Source organism: Salvelinus fontinalis, chromosome 42, assembly GCF_029448725.1.
Source record: "Salvelinus fontinalis isolate EN_2023a chromosome 42, ASM2944872v1, whole genome shotgun sequence".
NCBI lineage: Eukaryota > Metazoa > Chordata > Actinopteri > Salmoniformes > Salmonidae > Salvelinus > Salvelinus fontinalis.
Genome location: NC_074706.1, coordinates 17646618 through 17661275, shown reverse-complemented (window position 1 = coordinate 17661275; position 14658 = coordinate 17646618). Strand labels below are relative to the sequence as shown.

At 44.1% G+C, this 14658-nt stretch overlaps 2 protein-coding genes across 2 annotated transcripts in view; one reads left to right on the top strand and one right to left on the bottom strand.

The window, feature by feature from the left end:
* The window catches only part of LOC129841539 (choline transporter-like protein 1), a 50481-nt gene extending 46458 nt beyond the window's left edge, over positions 1–4023 (top strand). Inside the window, exon 7 of the mRNA XM_055909848.1 lies at positions 91–4023. The gene's annotated coding sequence lies outside the window, so the exon portion shown is untranslated. The remainder of the gene's footprint in view (positions 1–90) is intronic.
* Positions 4024–4126: 103 nt separating this feature from the next.
* LOC129841535 (pleiotropic regulator 1-like) lies at positions 4127–13992 on the bottom strand. The gene is made up of 15 exons (XM_055909843.1): positions 13836–13992; positions 13377–13483; positions 9936–10066; positions 9757–9810; positions 9332–9425; positions 8964–9057; positions 8717–8818; positions 8371–8463; positions 7760–7909; positions 7499–7600; positions 7292–7394; positions 6902–7010; positions 6592–6731; positions 4970–5163; positions 4127–4745 (listed from the first exon to the last, which is right to left on the bottom strand). The coding sequence occupies exons 1-15, from the start codon at positions 13842–13844 to the stop codon at positions 4686–4688; spliced, it is 1542 nt and encodes a 513-aa protein (XP_055765818.1). The 5' UTR covers positions 13845–13992; the 3' UTR covers positions 4127–4685.
* Between the last annotated feature and the right edge of the window lie 666 nt (positions 13993–14658).

The window sequence follows — 14658 nt, the reverse complement described above, 5'->3', positions numbered from 1 at the left end:
CCTGATTATTATTTGACCATGCTTGTCATTTATGAACATTTTGAAAATCTTGGCTCTCTCTAATTTTCTCCTTCTCTCTTTCTCTCGGAGGACCTGATCCCTAGGACCATACGTCGGGACTACCGGCCGTGGTGACTCCTTGCTGGCCCCAGTCCGCCTGGCCTTGCTGCTATTCCAGTTTCAACTCTTCTGCCTGTGGTTATGGAACCCCTACCTGTCCCAGACCTGCTGTTTTCAACTCTTAATGATCGGCTATGAAAAGCCAACAGATTTATTCCTGATTATTATTTGACCATGCTTGTCATTTATGAACATTTTGAAAATCTTGGCTCTCTCTAATTTTCTCCTTCTCTCTTTCTTTCTCTCGGAGGACCTGGGCCCTAGGACCATGCGTCGGGACTGCCGCCCGTGGTGACTCCTTGCTGTCCCCAGTCCGCCTGGCCTTGCTGCTATTCCAGTTTCAGCTGTTCTGCCTGCGGTTATGGAACCGCCACCTGTCCCAGACCTGTTGTTTTTCAACTCTTAATGATCAGCTATGAAAAGCCAACTGAAAATTATTCATGATTATTATTTGACCATGCTTGTCACTTATGAACATTTTTGAACATCTTGGCATAGTTCTGTTATAATCTCCACCCGGCACAGCCAGAAGAGGACTGGCCACCCCTCATAGCCTGGTTCCTCTCTAGGTTTCTTCCTAGGTTTTGGCCTTTCTAGGGAGTTTTTCCTAGCCACCGTGCTTCTACACCTGCATTCTAGCTGTTTGGGGTTTTAGGCTGGGTTTCTGTACAGCACTTCGAGATATTATCTGATGTACGAAGGGCTATATAAAATAAAATTGATTGATTGATGTCTTTACACGTTAGCTAGCTAACGAACTTAACGGTCGCGCAGTCCCTCTACCACCATCTCTATGATGGACGACACCTTCTCCAACTGGTCCACATTAATGGTCTCTCAGCTCCCTTCTTCTTAGCAGCCGACTTGATGTCGGACCACTTCTTTTTTACGGCATCACTGTCCCTTGACATACCCCCGACGGCAGAGACAGACTCGGCCACTCTCGCCCATCCATTCTTGTTGGTCTCAGCAGTGACTCCGCAGTTATCAAGTCTCCCCAACAGCAACCTCTTCCTGGCTGCTATTTCCTCCACCACCACTTCAATCTCTTTTCTTGGTTATTCATTTTTTGATTTTGATATAGCTAGTCTGATGGCTATAATGTGTAATAATTAACAAAATCCGATCATCCCTGTCACATAGGCTTATTTATTGGTTTCAAGCACATCACTAATGTCAATGCCACATAAGATATATAAGTTCTTAATAAAGATATTTATGAAAACTACGAATTGCTAAGAACATTTTGAGGAATTGCATTTACGAACTGTCTTATGAACGTCCTATTTTTTCCTTGGGAAACTTCATCCGTTTTTTCATAAGTAATGTTTTGTGAATCCGACCCCAGAGTCACATCCATTGCAAACTGCTGCGTACCTATTCAGTTGGACTTTAGGCAGCTTCTACATCTCTTTATTCAGTATCTCCTCCAGCGGAGACACAGAACTCCCCACAGTCCCCACACACGTCACTGTGAACACTGACCTCAGACCAGTCCTTGGTGAGTGGAGGGGTGCACACTAGGGATAGGAAGCTCTGGAGAAGCTGGAGACGGTCGTCAGTGTGTGAGAGCTGCTTCAGCTCAGTGCTTCTCCTCTTTAGCTCAGTGATTTCCTGCTCTAGCTCTTTAACGAGCCTTTCAGCCTGCCTCTCTACTGCTTTCTGCTTCTCCACAATTACCAAGCTCAACCTGGCTTTTCTCAATGGAGTGCACCAGAGCAGTGAAGACCTGCAAGCTGTCTGCTATCTCCCTCTCTGTCTCTCTCTTGCTGAGATCTACTGAGAGTTTGATCTCTAACCTTCTGCAGTCGCTCCTGGATAATCTGCTGCACTTCTGCCTCAGTTTTCCCCAGCTGAGCCTTCCTCTCTCCAGACTATTCCTCTGTAGGGACAGTGTAATGTTAGTCATGTGGTCTGCCTCAGTGCAGAACTGACACACACACAGGTCTCGTCAGTCCTACAGAACAGCTCCAGGAGTCTGTCATGCTTCTTACACTTCCTGTCTTCCAGGTTCTCCACAGGGTCGATCAGTTTGTGTCTCTTTAAAGGTGGGGCTATCTGATGAGGCTCCAAGTGATTCTCACAGTAAGAGGCCTGGTAGGTAGCCTAGTGGCAGCATGTAGCCTATTGGTTAAGAGCCTTGGGCCAGTAACCAAAAGGTTGCTGGTTTGAATCCCCAAGCTGACTAGGTGAAAAGTCTGTTGATGTGTCCTTGAACAAGGCACTTAACCCCAATTGCTCTGGATAAGAGTGTCTGCTAAATGACAAAAGTGTAAAGGCAAGACACACCATTCGGGGCCTTGTGCTTTGTCCCACTGCAGACATCACAATGTAGTTTGACTGGGGACTTGTCTGTCATCTATTTACAACCTTTCTGAAGGTTATGTTAACACAAAGCTCAGGCTGTCTGTAGAAGTTTTCCTTAAACAGTGGACATTGACACAGGTCCTGGCTGTCCCAGTACTTCGACACAAGACCGTGGAGAAGTTGTGTACACATGAAGTGGTGACTGGCTCACATCCAGACAGTAGACAACAATGCAACATACCGGAACAAAACAAACTAGGCAAGATATGTTGTAGGCAGAATGCTTCCGAGTAGGATTCTATTGCAGTGACACACGACTCAACTCATACTCTACAAAGACCGGTGAGGCAGAACCAATCAGAGATGCAGTAGGCCTATACAGTGCATTCGGACCCCTTCACTTTTTCCACATTTAGCTATGTTACAGCCGTATTGTAAAATGGATTTCCCTCATCAATTTACACGCAATACCCCATTATGACAAAGGAAAAACAGGTTTTTAGAAATGTAAGCGAATTCATAAATGTAAAATTGAAACATTACATTTATGCAAGTATTCAGACCCTTTACTGACTCAGTACTTTGTTGAAGCATCTTTGGCAGCGATTACAGCCTTGAGTTTACTTGGATATGACACCACAAGCTTGGCATACCTGTACTGGGGAGTTTCTCCCATTTTTCTCTGCAGATCCTCTCAAGCTCTGTCAGGTTAGATGGGGAGCATCGCTGCATAGCTTTTTACAGGTCTCTCCAGAGATGTTCGATCAAGTTCAAGTCCGGGCCACTCAAGGACAGAGACTTGTCCTGAAGCCACTCCTGCGTTGTTTTGGCTGTGCGCTTAGGGTCGTTGTCCTGCTGGAAGCTGAACCTTCGTCCCAGTCTGAGGTCCTAAGTGCTCTGGAGCAGGTTTTCATCAAGGAAATCTGCACTTCGTTCCATTCATCTTTCCCTCGATCCTTACTAGTCTCGGAGTCCCTGTCTCTGAAAAACATCCCCACAGCATTATGCTGCTACCACCATGCTTCAGAGGAGTAGGGATGGTATTAGCCAGGTGATTAGCGTGACGCTTGGCATTCAGGCCAAAGAGCTCGATCTTGGTTTCATCAGACCTCCCAGATATAAGCCCTTCTTACCCAATTGTCAGTTGCCTCGGCGGCCAGCTCAAGGAAGAGTCTTGGTTTTACATTTTATATATATATATTTTTTATATTGATGGGGCACTATAACTACATGGGAGTTAAATTGGTACAGCACTCTCACTCACGGGTGCACTATAGCCTCTTACAAGGCACACCTGAAAATATATAAATAAGCCAGAAACAAAAATACAATTTTTGCCAAAGATACAGCACGGTATTCTATGGGGTGGAATTGCAGTACCATTCAAAATACAGCAATTATTTCCACACAATTTACAGTATGCTGCAGTAAAACATTTGAGTATTTTACAGTTAATACCCAAAATTGTCGTATGAATTAGTTTTACGTTACAGTCTACCTCTGCTTTGTCTAACAGGTGAGCAGAAGTTCCACATTATCAGTGAAACCAGGAATACGGTTGAGCTCCAGGGCTACCCAGGAGACAACGGATACTGGGAGGAGATCAAGGGAAACAGTTGCAAAGACTACCGGAATGTTGTCACCAATGGTTACATGGGTGAGTCACGCTTCACTGAACTTCAAAATGAGAAGCAACATGCTGTTTTTGTTTTTTTAATGGTTCTGTTGATTATACAGTGAATTATTTCATACACCAGATTGCACAACAACTTACGTTTCTCTTGTATATACATTCGGTGATTCTGTTGGATTAATACAAAAAAATAAAAACCTGACCTTTTCAAACTGCAGTTTATAATGAGAAAATCTTGAATTTCCCACACATTAATCGGATTTGATCCGAGTGGGGACTGTGTGTACACTAAGGAGAGCCCTTACGGAGCTGAGGAGTGGCTTCTCATGGTGGACGAGAATCACCAGAGCTATGAGAGAGCGGTCATCAGCAAGAACAAACATTCTGGAAGGTTAAAGGCTGTCCATAATGGCTGCTTTGTTGGACTAACATCGTACACTGAAGACGGAAAATGGTACTTAGAATAATGAGTACATTGAAAACGAAAAAGATTCAAGTGAAAATAAAAGCCAACTTGTTCAAAGTATGATTTTGTGTGAATATTCTTGTTACAAAAATTATGGGGTTCTACTGATGGGAAAATTGACAACAGAAATGAATGAATGTATTTATTTTTGGGCCAAAACTAGAATCTCTTCCTCTTGAGGATCTCCGGTTTCCAGTTGATTGGGTGGCTTTCCTCGGTCTGAAAGGAAAAAACAATCCCACCCTAGTCAGGAACAAGAACTGATGAAGTACTCAAAGTAATACTACAGTTTCATTAGCTTAGCAATGTTTTAGTGACTGTCATTTTCCCTGATTGAATAAAAATCCACTTTGTATGAGGTAGTAAAAAAATAATCCACTTGAATCACATCTCAAAACAAAAACTCATGTAGATATACAGCACATGATGAAAGTATCTCTTACCGCGGTGTCGTCCTCTTTGTACACCTTGATGGTCTTGTCGGCCTCGGCCGTAATCAGCCTGCTCTCCGAGTGGTCGAACATGCAGGCGAAGATCCCAGATTCGCTGTCCAGCGAGCCGGGCTGCACGGCGGCGTGGATACGCTGGAAGTTGTAGCCCGTCCGCCAGTCCCACAGGTGAATGGTGCCGTTGTCAGCTAACGGAGACAATAAAAAGATGGAAGGTTTATCTGTATCCTGGAATGTATTTCAATTAACAGGTGTGCCTTAACAGTTCATTTGTGGAATTGATTTCCTTCTTAAATGGGTTTGAGCCAATCAGTTATGTTGTGACAAGGTAGGGGTGGTATACAGAAAACAGCTATATTTGGTAAAAGACCAAGTTCATAGTATGGCAAAAACCGCTCAAATAAGCAAAGAGAAATGTCCATCATTACTTTAAGACATGAAGGTCAGTCAATAGGGAAAATTTCAAGAACTTTGAAAGTTTCTTCAATTGCAGTCTCAAAAACCATCAATCGCTATGTTGAAATTGGCTCTCATGAGGAGCCCGCCACAGCAAAGGAAGAACCAGAGTTACCTCTGCTGCAGAGGTTAAGTTCATTAGAGTTACCAGCATCAGAAATGGGCAATTAACTACACCTCAGATTGCACCCCAAACGAATGCTTCACAAAGTACAAGTAACAGACATCTCAACATTAACTGTTCCGAGGAGACTGCGTGAGTCAGGCCTTCATGGTCAAATTGCTGCAAAGAAACCACTACTAAAGGACACCAAGAAGAAGAAGAGACTTGCTTGCATCAAGAACCAAGAGCAATGGACATTAGACCAGTGCAAATTTGTCCTTTGGTCTGGAGCCCAAATTTGAGATTTCTGGTTCCAACCGCTGTGTCTTTGTGAGACGCAGAGTAAGTGAACGGATGATCTCCACGTGTGCTTCCCACCGTGAAGCATGGAAGAGGTGCAATGGTGCTTTGCTGGTGACACTGTCTGTGATTTATTTAGAATTCAAGGCACACTTAACCAGCATGGCTACAACAGCATTATGCAGCGATACGCCATCCCATATGGTTTGCGCTTAGAGGGACTATCATTTGTTTTTCAACAGGACAATGACCCAATACACCTCCAGGCTGTGTAAGGGCTATTTGACTAAGAAGGAGAGTGATGGAGTGCTGCATCAGATGACCTGGCCTCCACAATCACCCAACTTCATCCCAAACCACCTCAATTGGGTTGAGTTGGACCACAGAGTGAAGGAAAAGCAGCAAACAAGTACTTAGTATGTGTGGGAACTCCTTCAAGACTGTTGAAAAAGCATTCCAGGTGAAGCTGGTTGAGAGAATGCCAAGTGTGCAAAGCTGTCCTCAAGGGTGGCTACTTTGAATAATCTAAAATATATATAACCATTCCAATATCTTCGCTTCCAGCCTCTTCCGTTATCACTTCCCTTTTGTTTGTTGCCCATCTTTAGTAATGCGCCTTCAAAGCAACAATGCCCTTCAATGTACTATGACTAGAAAGAATCTGACCCAATCATCATGACAGAGGCTCAAAACTGTCTATTTCAATAGCAACATATATACAAGGCCAGTTGGAAATAAGCAAAGGACGTTTTCATACCTCCCGACACCAGCACGCCGTCCGAGTTGACTGCCATTGCGTTGATGATGGCGTTGTGTCCAGAGAGGTTCTGGATGAAGTTGCCGTCGGGGAACGTCCACTGCTTGATGTTGTCGGCAGAGCCAGAGGCTAAGGTATACCTGTAATGTGCAGCCAACCAATGGTTCAGTGTCATAATACAAACACACAAATAAAGTGAGCGATCCAATCAGCTATCAATCTATCATTTACTACAACTAGGTAATATAAGTTGACTAACTTGGGTGTGACATATGCATCAATACTAGCTACGTATGAGGAAGTGACGTACTGTCTGGGATGTAGGGCCAGTGCTCTGACAGACTTCTTGTGGTTGGTGAGAGTGGCTCTGGTCTTCCCAGCTATCAGGTCCCATAGCCGGATGGTGGAGTCGTGGCTCCCTGGAACAGAAAAGAGCAGGGACGTGTTCAGAAGGTCACGCCGTAGCAAAACGTCTTGAAACGAACAAAACGCTGTGTTCTTATTGGACAAGTTAAAGTGGTATCTCCTATTTTCTCCCTACAGAACATGACGCAGGAGAAAGGGTCAAAATTCTGATTCCTCCTCGCGCCAGCTCATAATAGAACGTAACAATATAATAAGCCATTGATGGTACTTTGCAGTGAGCCAACTAGCCAATATATGAACACAGCTAGGCAAAGCAATTGTAACGTATACGTACCTGTGATGATCTGAGGTTCGGCGGCCTGGCATCTGACTGTGGCCACGGTGTTGGTGTGTCCGGACAGGGTGTGCACGTTGGCTTTGCTCCTGATATCCCACACCTATAGATGCACAGATATCATATCGAAGTCCCAATACATCCCAAAATGTTCCACTAAAATGACATTTTTGAAAGTCAAGACAACTAGTCATTAGCAACATTTACCCTGGCCGTGGCATCTCGACTGCATGTGACCAGCACGTCGATGGTTGGGTGCAGGTCCAAGTCGTACACGGCGCTGAGGTGGCCGTGGTAGTGCCTGATCACCTAAAAACAGCAATCATAATTGGAAAAACAATATGGCATTGAAACACGTGTAGTAGAGCAGAAATGAGTGGGCGTAACTATACTAAATAATAATGGACCTACAGTCTATCCAAACAACATATAAAGTAAAGCAGAAATGAAAGGGAACTAGTACAGCACCTTGTTGTACTCCAGATCCCAGCACTTGACCTGCTTGTCCTCACCGCAGGAGAACAGGTAGGGACTCCGGGTGCTCACGGCCACGCCGCGCACCGTGCTGATGTGTCCCGTCAGGGAAAGCTTTAGCTTCCCACTGGCCAGGTCCCAGATCTGTCAGGAGAAGAATAAACAATGGGGATTTGTCGTCACGATCAAACTTATAGCTGATCTATTACGAGATACATGACTAAATGCCACCATTTGACAGACATTGAATAGATCAAATGGGTGCCCCAATACCCTTATTATTCTTATATCTATTAGTGATGATAGTGGTAAAAACACAGCCCCTCATCCCTCCTGTCAATCACACACACTGAATAAACAAAGGACTTAATCTTCCTTTAAAGCTGCAATATGTAACCTTCTGGGCGACTCGACCAAATGCACATAGAAAAGCGCGTTATAGACTTCTCATTGAAAGCAAGTTGAAGAAGCAGTATATCTGGTCTATGTGCGCCATTTCTATGCTTCCCGTTCCTAAGTTTCATTTTTGCGTCTTTTACTTCTGTACACCGGCGTCAAACAGCCGTTTAGAAGCTATAGATCTCTCGGCCTCTCTCTGTACTCACCTTAATGGTTCTGTCGCCAGCGCCGGTCACAAACCACTGGTTGCCGGGCTCTACGGCAATGGACCTCACCCAGCCAAGATGACCACTGATGACCTGGAAGGGATAAAGCAAACCTGTATCAGCTACCACACAAGACAGGGAGCAAGTCAACACCCCCCAAGGTATCTGAAACGCATACATAAAGATATTCTAAGATTATGGTAGTACGTTTGAAGGACCAGGGACAGTTCCTTTACAAAACATCCAAGCTTTTGTAAGTGTGCCAAGTGCATTTGATAAAGTGTGTGCACTGTAGAGGAAGTAAGTGTATTCAGGAGCCCTTGACGTGACAAAATAACGTCCTTACCCGAAACAACTTCCATGGCGCGTGCCACTGGGGCTTGGGCATAGTGGGGGCTTTTCTGGCAACGAGGGAAGAGTTTTTGGTGCCGCCTCCTTCCAAAAGAGACTAGAAAAGAGGACATCAAATTATTTTTCAAAGTGGTAGGCTATTGTCACGTTAGTGGAACGTTGGTGCAGAAATACATGTGAAGTGTTAGCAGATGCAAAAAGGTGTGTAGTACTAATGATACGTATCGGAGAGCGTTACCCACCATGGCGTGTGAGTGAGGAGCGTGAGACCTCTCTGCTCCCACTGCGTGTCGGTGAATGTCCCCGACGCTGGCTGCTGTGCGACTGGCGTCCAGCCTGCAATTACACAAAACAACTAAACGGATGCTGGATGGTGTCACAGTACACTCATACAATAGGCAACCGCGATCGGGGTCTCGGGTTGATTGGATACAATAACCCTTTGCTTATTTCTCTCAAATCTGGGGGTCTGTACAGGCGGTTGTAGTGCTATAGAATTACGGAAGTATTGTGTCAAACAGATGAATGTCTGACGTGAACTATTGAATTATGTTGGTTCTAGTGTCTTTTCACTTCAACACATCTACCGTGCATCCTCTGAAGTAAGTACCTGGCTTGTGATGGCGGCAGGGCAAGAGCCATGGCGTGAACTCCCCCCTCACTGGGGTTCCTATGTATCTGTGTGTCCGCCGTCAGAGCCACCCCTGAGGATGACAACACACAGCATTATAAAAGTGACGTAACACCCCCAAGGACACAATATGAATGTGATTTTACATGCAACAGTAGCATTGCATGTGGTATTGAGGTTATACCAGAGGGAGGGTTCTCCAAGTCTGGTCCTGGAGAGATAACGGGTGTGCAGGTTTTGGTTCCGGCCAATCATTTAACACGCCAGATTCAAATAAAATCATGATCTTCAGCCATGATTTGCTGAATCAGGTGTGTTAGTATAGGGCTGGAACGAAAGCCTGCACCCCAAGAACCTCTCCAGGACCAGAGTAAGGGATCCCTGGGAAAGACTGTTGTAATTACCAGGTCCTGAGGGGTATGCGTGGGTCCCAGTGATCAAGTACTCTGGATCATCACCTTGAAGGCCAGAGAGTTGTAATGAGAAATACTTGGAAGTTTTGACTTGTAATAGTGCTCATTCGTTTCCCATGAAATCAATAATGATTTGTCAATGATTGATGTTGACGCGATGGCATTCTTACCAGGTTGGAGAGAGGTCTGATTGCCATGCATGTTGGATCCCAGTGGTCTGTCCTTGCCCTCTTTCAGAACGGGCATGTGTAGAACGGCACTGTAGTCTGCCCTGAGCTTCGCAGCCATCTTCACCTTGTGACTACGAAGGGAAACCCTAGTTAACTCAATTGAACACATCAGGCTGAAAGTAGGGCTGGGCGATATGGCCTAAAAATTATATCTTGATCTTTTCAAACGTATAGGTGATTCACAATATACAGTACCAGTCAAAAGTTTGAACACCTACTCATTCAAGGGTTTTTCTTTATTTTTTACTATTTTCTACATTGTAGAATGATAGTGAAGACATTCAAACTATGAAATAACATATGAAATAATGTAGTAACCAAAAGAAGTATTCGATCGAAATATATTTAATATTTCAGATTCTTCAAAGTAGCCACCCTTTGCCTTGATGACAGCTTTGCACACTCTCGGCATTCTCTCAACCAGCTTCATGAAGAATGCTCCAACATATGCTGAGCACTTGTTGGCTGCTTTTCCTTCACTCTGCGGTCCAACTCACCCCAAACCATCTCAATTGGGTTGAGGTCAGGTGATTGTGGAGGCCAGGTCATCTGATGCAGCACTCCAACACACCGATTTTTGGTCAAATAGCCCTTACCCAGCCTGGAGGTGGGTTTTGAGTCATTGTCCTGTTGAAAAACAAAATGATAGTCCCACTAAGCGCAAACCAGATGTGACGGCGTATCGCTGCAGAATGCAGTGGTAGCCATGCTGGTTAAGTGTTCCATGAATTCTAAATAAATCAGTGTCACCAGCAAAGCACTCCCACACCTCCTCCATGCTTGAAACCACAGACTGGGAGATCATCCGTTCACTTACACTGCGGTTGGAACCAAAAATCTCAAATTTGGACTCATTAGACCAAAGGACAGATTTCCACCGCTCTAATGTCCATTGCTTGTGTTTCTTGGCCCAAGCAAGGCTCTTCTTATTGGTGTCCTTCAGTAGTAGTTTCTTTGCAGCAATGTGACCTTGAAGGCCCGATTCCCCTGATGTGACTGTTACTGGAACTCAGTGAAACATGTATTTGGGCAGCAATTTCTAAGGCTGGTAAATCTAATGAACTTATCCTCTGCAGCAGAGGTAACTGTGTCTTCCTTTCCTGTGGCGGTCCTCATGAGAGCCAGTTTCATCATAACGCTTAATGGTTTTTGCAACTGCACTTGAAAAAAACTTTCACATTTCTTGAAATCAAGGCAAAGGGTGGCTACTTTGAAGAACCTCAAATTTAAAATGTATTTTGATTTGTTTAACACTTTTTTGGTAACTACATGATTCCATATGTGTTAGTTCATAGTTAAGAATCCTGGAATGAGTAGGTGCCAAATTTTGCCTGGTACTGTACATTCACTAAAAATGACCAACCTCTTGTAGCAGGCATTTTGGAAACTGAACACCGGTTTCATAAACAATCTCAAGCACAAGCCCACATGCTAGTGACTAGCCAGCTAATCTTTATATTTACGGTCTAGCCAACTTGGATCTATTTGCTAGCTAACAAAGTAGAAACGTTGAATTGTTATGAACACACCCTGCTGTACATCTCCAACTGTTTGAACAGCATGCTAGCCTGTCCACTTTGTTCACATGATGAAATCAAGTGGCCTACCTTAATTCTCAGAATGAGTTGCCATTATATAATAGTTTTTTTTTTTTAAGCTCTTTGTACATTTATAAAACAAACCGGACAGCTAGTGTAACAGTCTGTGGCTAAAATGCTGCTAGCTGTGCATGGTCCTGCAATGTTGCGCGTGACAGAAACTGAGCATTCATTTTCAAGCATCAATGTTCATTGACACTCCCGTTTTAGTAGGGTCTGTTCTTCACACAACTTCACACAACAATAGAGACATAGAAAAGGTATAGTTATTAAGTTCTCCTCTAAAACAGTAAGATAATGTCTCAATGTGTTTGGGTGCCCATATGAGCGATTCTGTTGGACCAAACCTCAAATAGCGAGTTGAATTGGCTTTTTGTCAGAAAGGAAGAAGATATTTCATCTTTGTTGTTCTGAGTGGCAGGGGAAGGAGCTTGGTATATGGGGGGAGGCTTTGTATGTTTTGGGAGGAGCACCAAGCGTGCGGGAGGGGCTTGGTGCGCGTGTGTAAATGGGGTGCACCGTCACAGCAGGAGCGAAGGAGACAAGACCAAAAGACAACACGAGAACAAGTGGACATACACGCTAACAAAAAAACTAGATTGCGATACAGGCATTTGGGAGTATCATACTAAAACATACATTCAAATGAATTAGATATATCGCCCAGCCCTACCTTTAAACCTTAGTCATTTCAGAGAATGAGCCTCTGTACTGAACACAACCAGAATAGACTCTGACCCTAAGTTTGCTTACAGCTGCACTGGGATCTGACAGGCTTCTTGTTTAGATTAAGACACCCCGGACGCCGCAGTGCGAGACATGGCTCAGAAAACGTACCTCAACCCAGGGACGAGAAATGCATTGTACTCTGAATTGTCTCATTATCCCAACTGTTACACCGAGAAGTTTGAACGACTGCTAGTTTTTCCCGAAAACTGCCTTTTCCATCCTCATGCTAGATAGCAGAAGCCACAGCAGCCATTTTGGAAGGGCGGTGTCAGCCAATCAGCTCCTTTGTTGTTCAATGTGATGTGCCATTCCAAAACGGCTGCTGTGGCTACTGCTAGCTAGCATGAAGATGAAAACGTCAGTTTACTTAAAAATGTGTCATTCAATCTTCGATGTAACTGAGTGTAATTCACATACTTACACTAACACATACACTTGTTTTCACTAATGCTCCTATCCACACACTCACACCCCAACACATACATATACACACTAGTACGCCCACACATGCATACTGACAACAGTTTCACACCACATTCACTGCTGCTACTGTCTATTATCTATCATTTTACCTAGTCCCTACCTATATGTACATAGCTGCCTCAATCACCATTTGACTCGGTACTGGTACTCCCTGTATAAAGCCATGTTATTTTTTATTTGTTATTCACTGTTTATTAATTAGCTTATTAAAATAAGCTACAAATATAAAAATATAAAATAAAAGTATATTTAACTCTGCAGTTTTGGAAAGGGACCTGTAAGTAAGCATTTCACCACACCTGTTTACGAAGCATTTGGCAAATAATGGGACACTTCGGAGTACAACGCATTTCTCATCCCTGGAAGGAAGTAGATTTTCCGAGTGTTAACTCGCGCTGGGTCCCGGTGTCTTAATTTAAACAGGAAGCTTGTCCGACCCCAGTGCGGCTGTAAATAAGTGTAGGGCCGGGAACTATTATGTCTATGCTAAACACACAGACAGACTGCACCCACACACAGCTTCTCTTTCTCTCACACAACGACAGCATATTGTTATACAAAACATGATTACCTTGTCTCATCCAAGGAGACTGGTTTGGCATGGTCAGCTACAAACATATCATGAGTCCTCTTGAGGGACCTGAACACGAGCGTGTGCACGGAGTGCTTCTGCACATCCTGAAAATGAAATACACGGAAATATTAATTTCGACAAAAGCAATATTTTCGGTGCTAGCTAACTGTCACCCACTGTAGCTACTTATTCATGATGCATGCTACTGTAGCTAGCCAAGTACCGTTAACGTACATCTCAACTCCACGATACCACATTCGCGGATGTAAGTGCAAATAACGTTACACAGCTGATCTAGCTAATATTCATTTTCCAAATGGAATTATTTCAAGTGTGCTTCAAATGGGCTTGGAATAACTTAACGTTGCTAGCTAGCTATCGCGTTAGCTAGTGGCGCATAAGCTACACCTGTTATTTCAGCTTTACTGACAAAAATATACACGAAAGAGCACATACCTCAGTCATTTCTGATGTTATTTAGCCAGATAACTTGACTATCTGTAAAAACTTTCGATAAAACAGATGTAGAAATTAGCTAGATACCGCTTGCTAAACAAACGCACAAATGCTGTTCAGATGCACCGGATGGAAACAATCAGTTCACGTGTTCATTTCCGGGTCAAATATTTCCCCTTACGGCTGACGATTATCGCCACCCCATGGCCACATATAGTAACTTTTACGATACAAGTAAACTCAGCAAAAAAAAGAAACGTCCTCTCACTGTCAACTGCATTGATTTTCAGCAAACTTATTTAACTTAACATGTATAAATATGTGTATGAACATAACAAGATTCAACAACTGAGACATAAACTGAACAAGTTCAACAAACATGTGACTGAACAAAGGGAGGGTCAAAATCAAAAGTAACAGTCAGTATCTGGTGTGGCCACCAGCTGCATTAAGTACTGCAGTGCATCTCCTCCTCATGGACTGCACCAGATTTGCCAGTTCTTGCTGTGAGATGTTACCCCACTCTTCCATCAAGGCACCTGCAAGTTCCCGGACATTTCTGGGGGGAATGGCCCTAGCCCTAGCCCTCACCCTCCGATCCAACAGGTCCCAGACGTGCTCAATGGGATTGAGATCCGGGCTCTTCGCTGAACATGGCAGAACACTGACATCACTGTCTTGCAGGAAATCACGCACAGAACGAGCAGTATGGCTGGTGGCATTGTCATGCTGGAGGGTCATGTCAGAATGAGCCTGCAGGAAGGGTACCACATGAGGGACGAGGATGTCTTCCCTGTAACACACAGCATTGAGATTGCCTGCA

Excerpts from the sequence above, each read along its gene's own strand:
- LOC129841535 (XM_055909843.1), bottom strand. Across the intron at positions 10,067-13,376 it reads GTCTCCTTGGATGAGACAAG|TCACAAGGTGAAGATGGCTG; the intron begins GTAATCATGTTT and ends TTCCCTTCGTAG. Across the intron at positions 7,395-7,498 it reads GTCGAGATGCCACGGCCAGG|GTGTGGGATATCAGGAGCAA; the intron begins GTAAATGTTGCT and ends GTGCATCTATAG.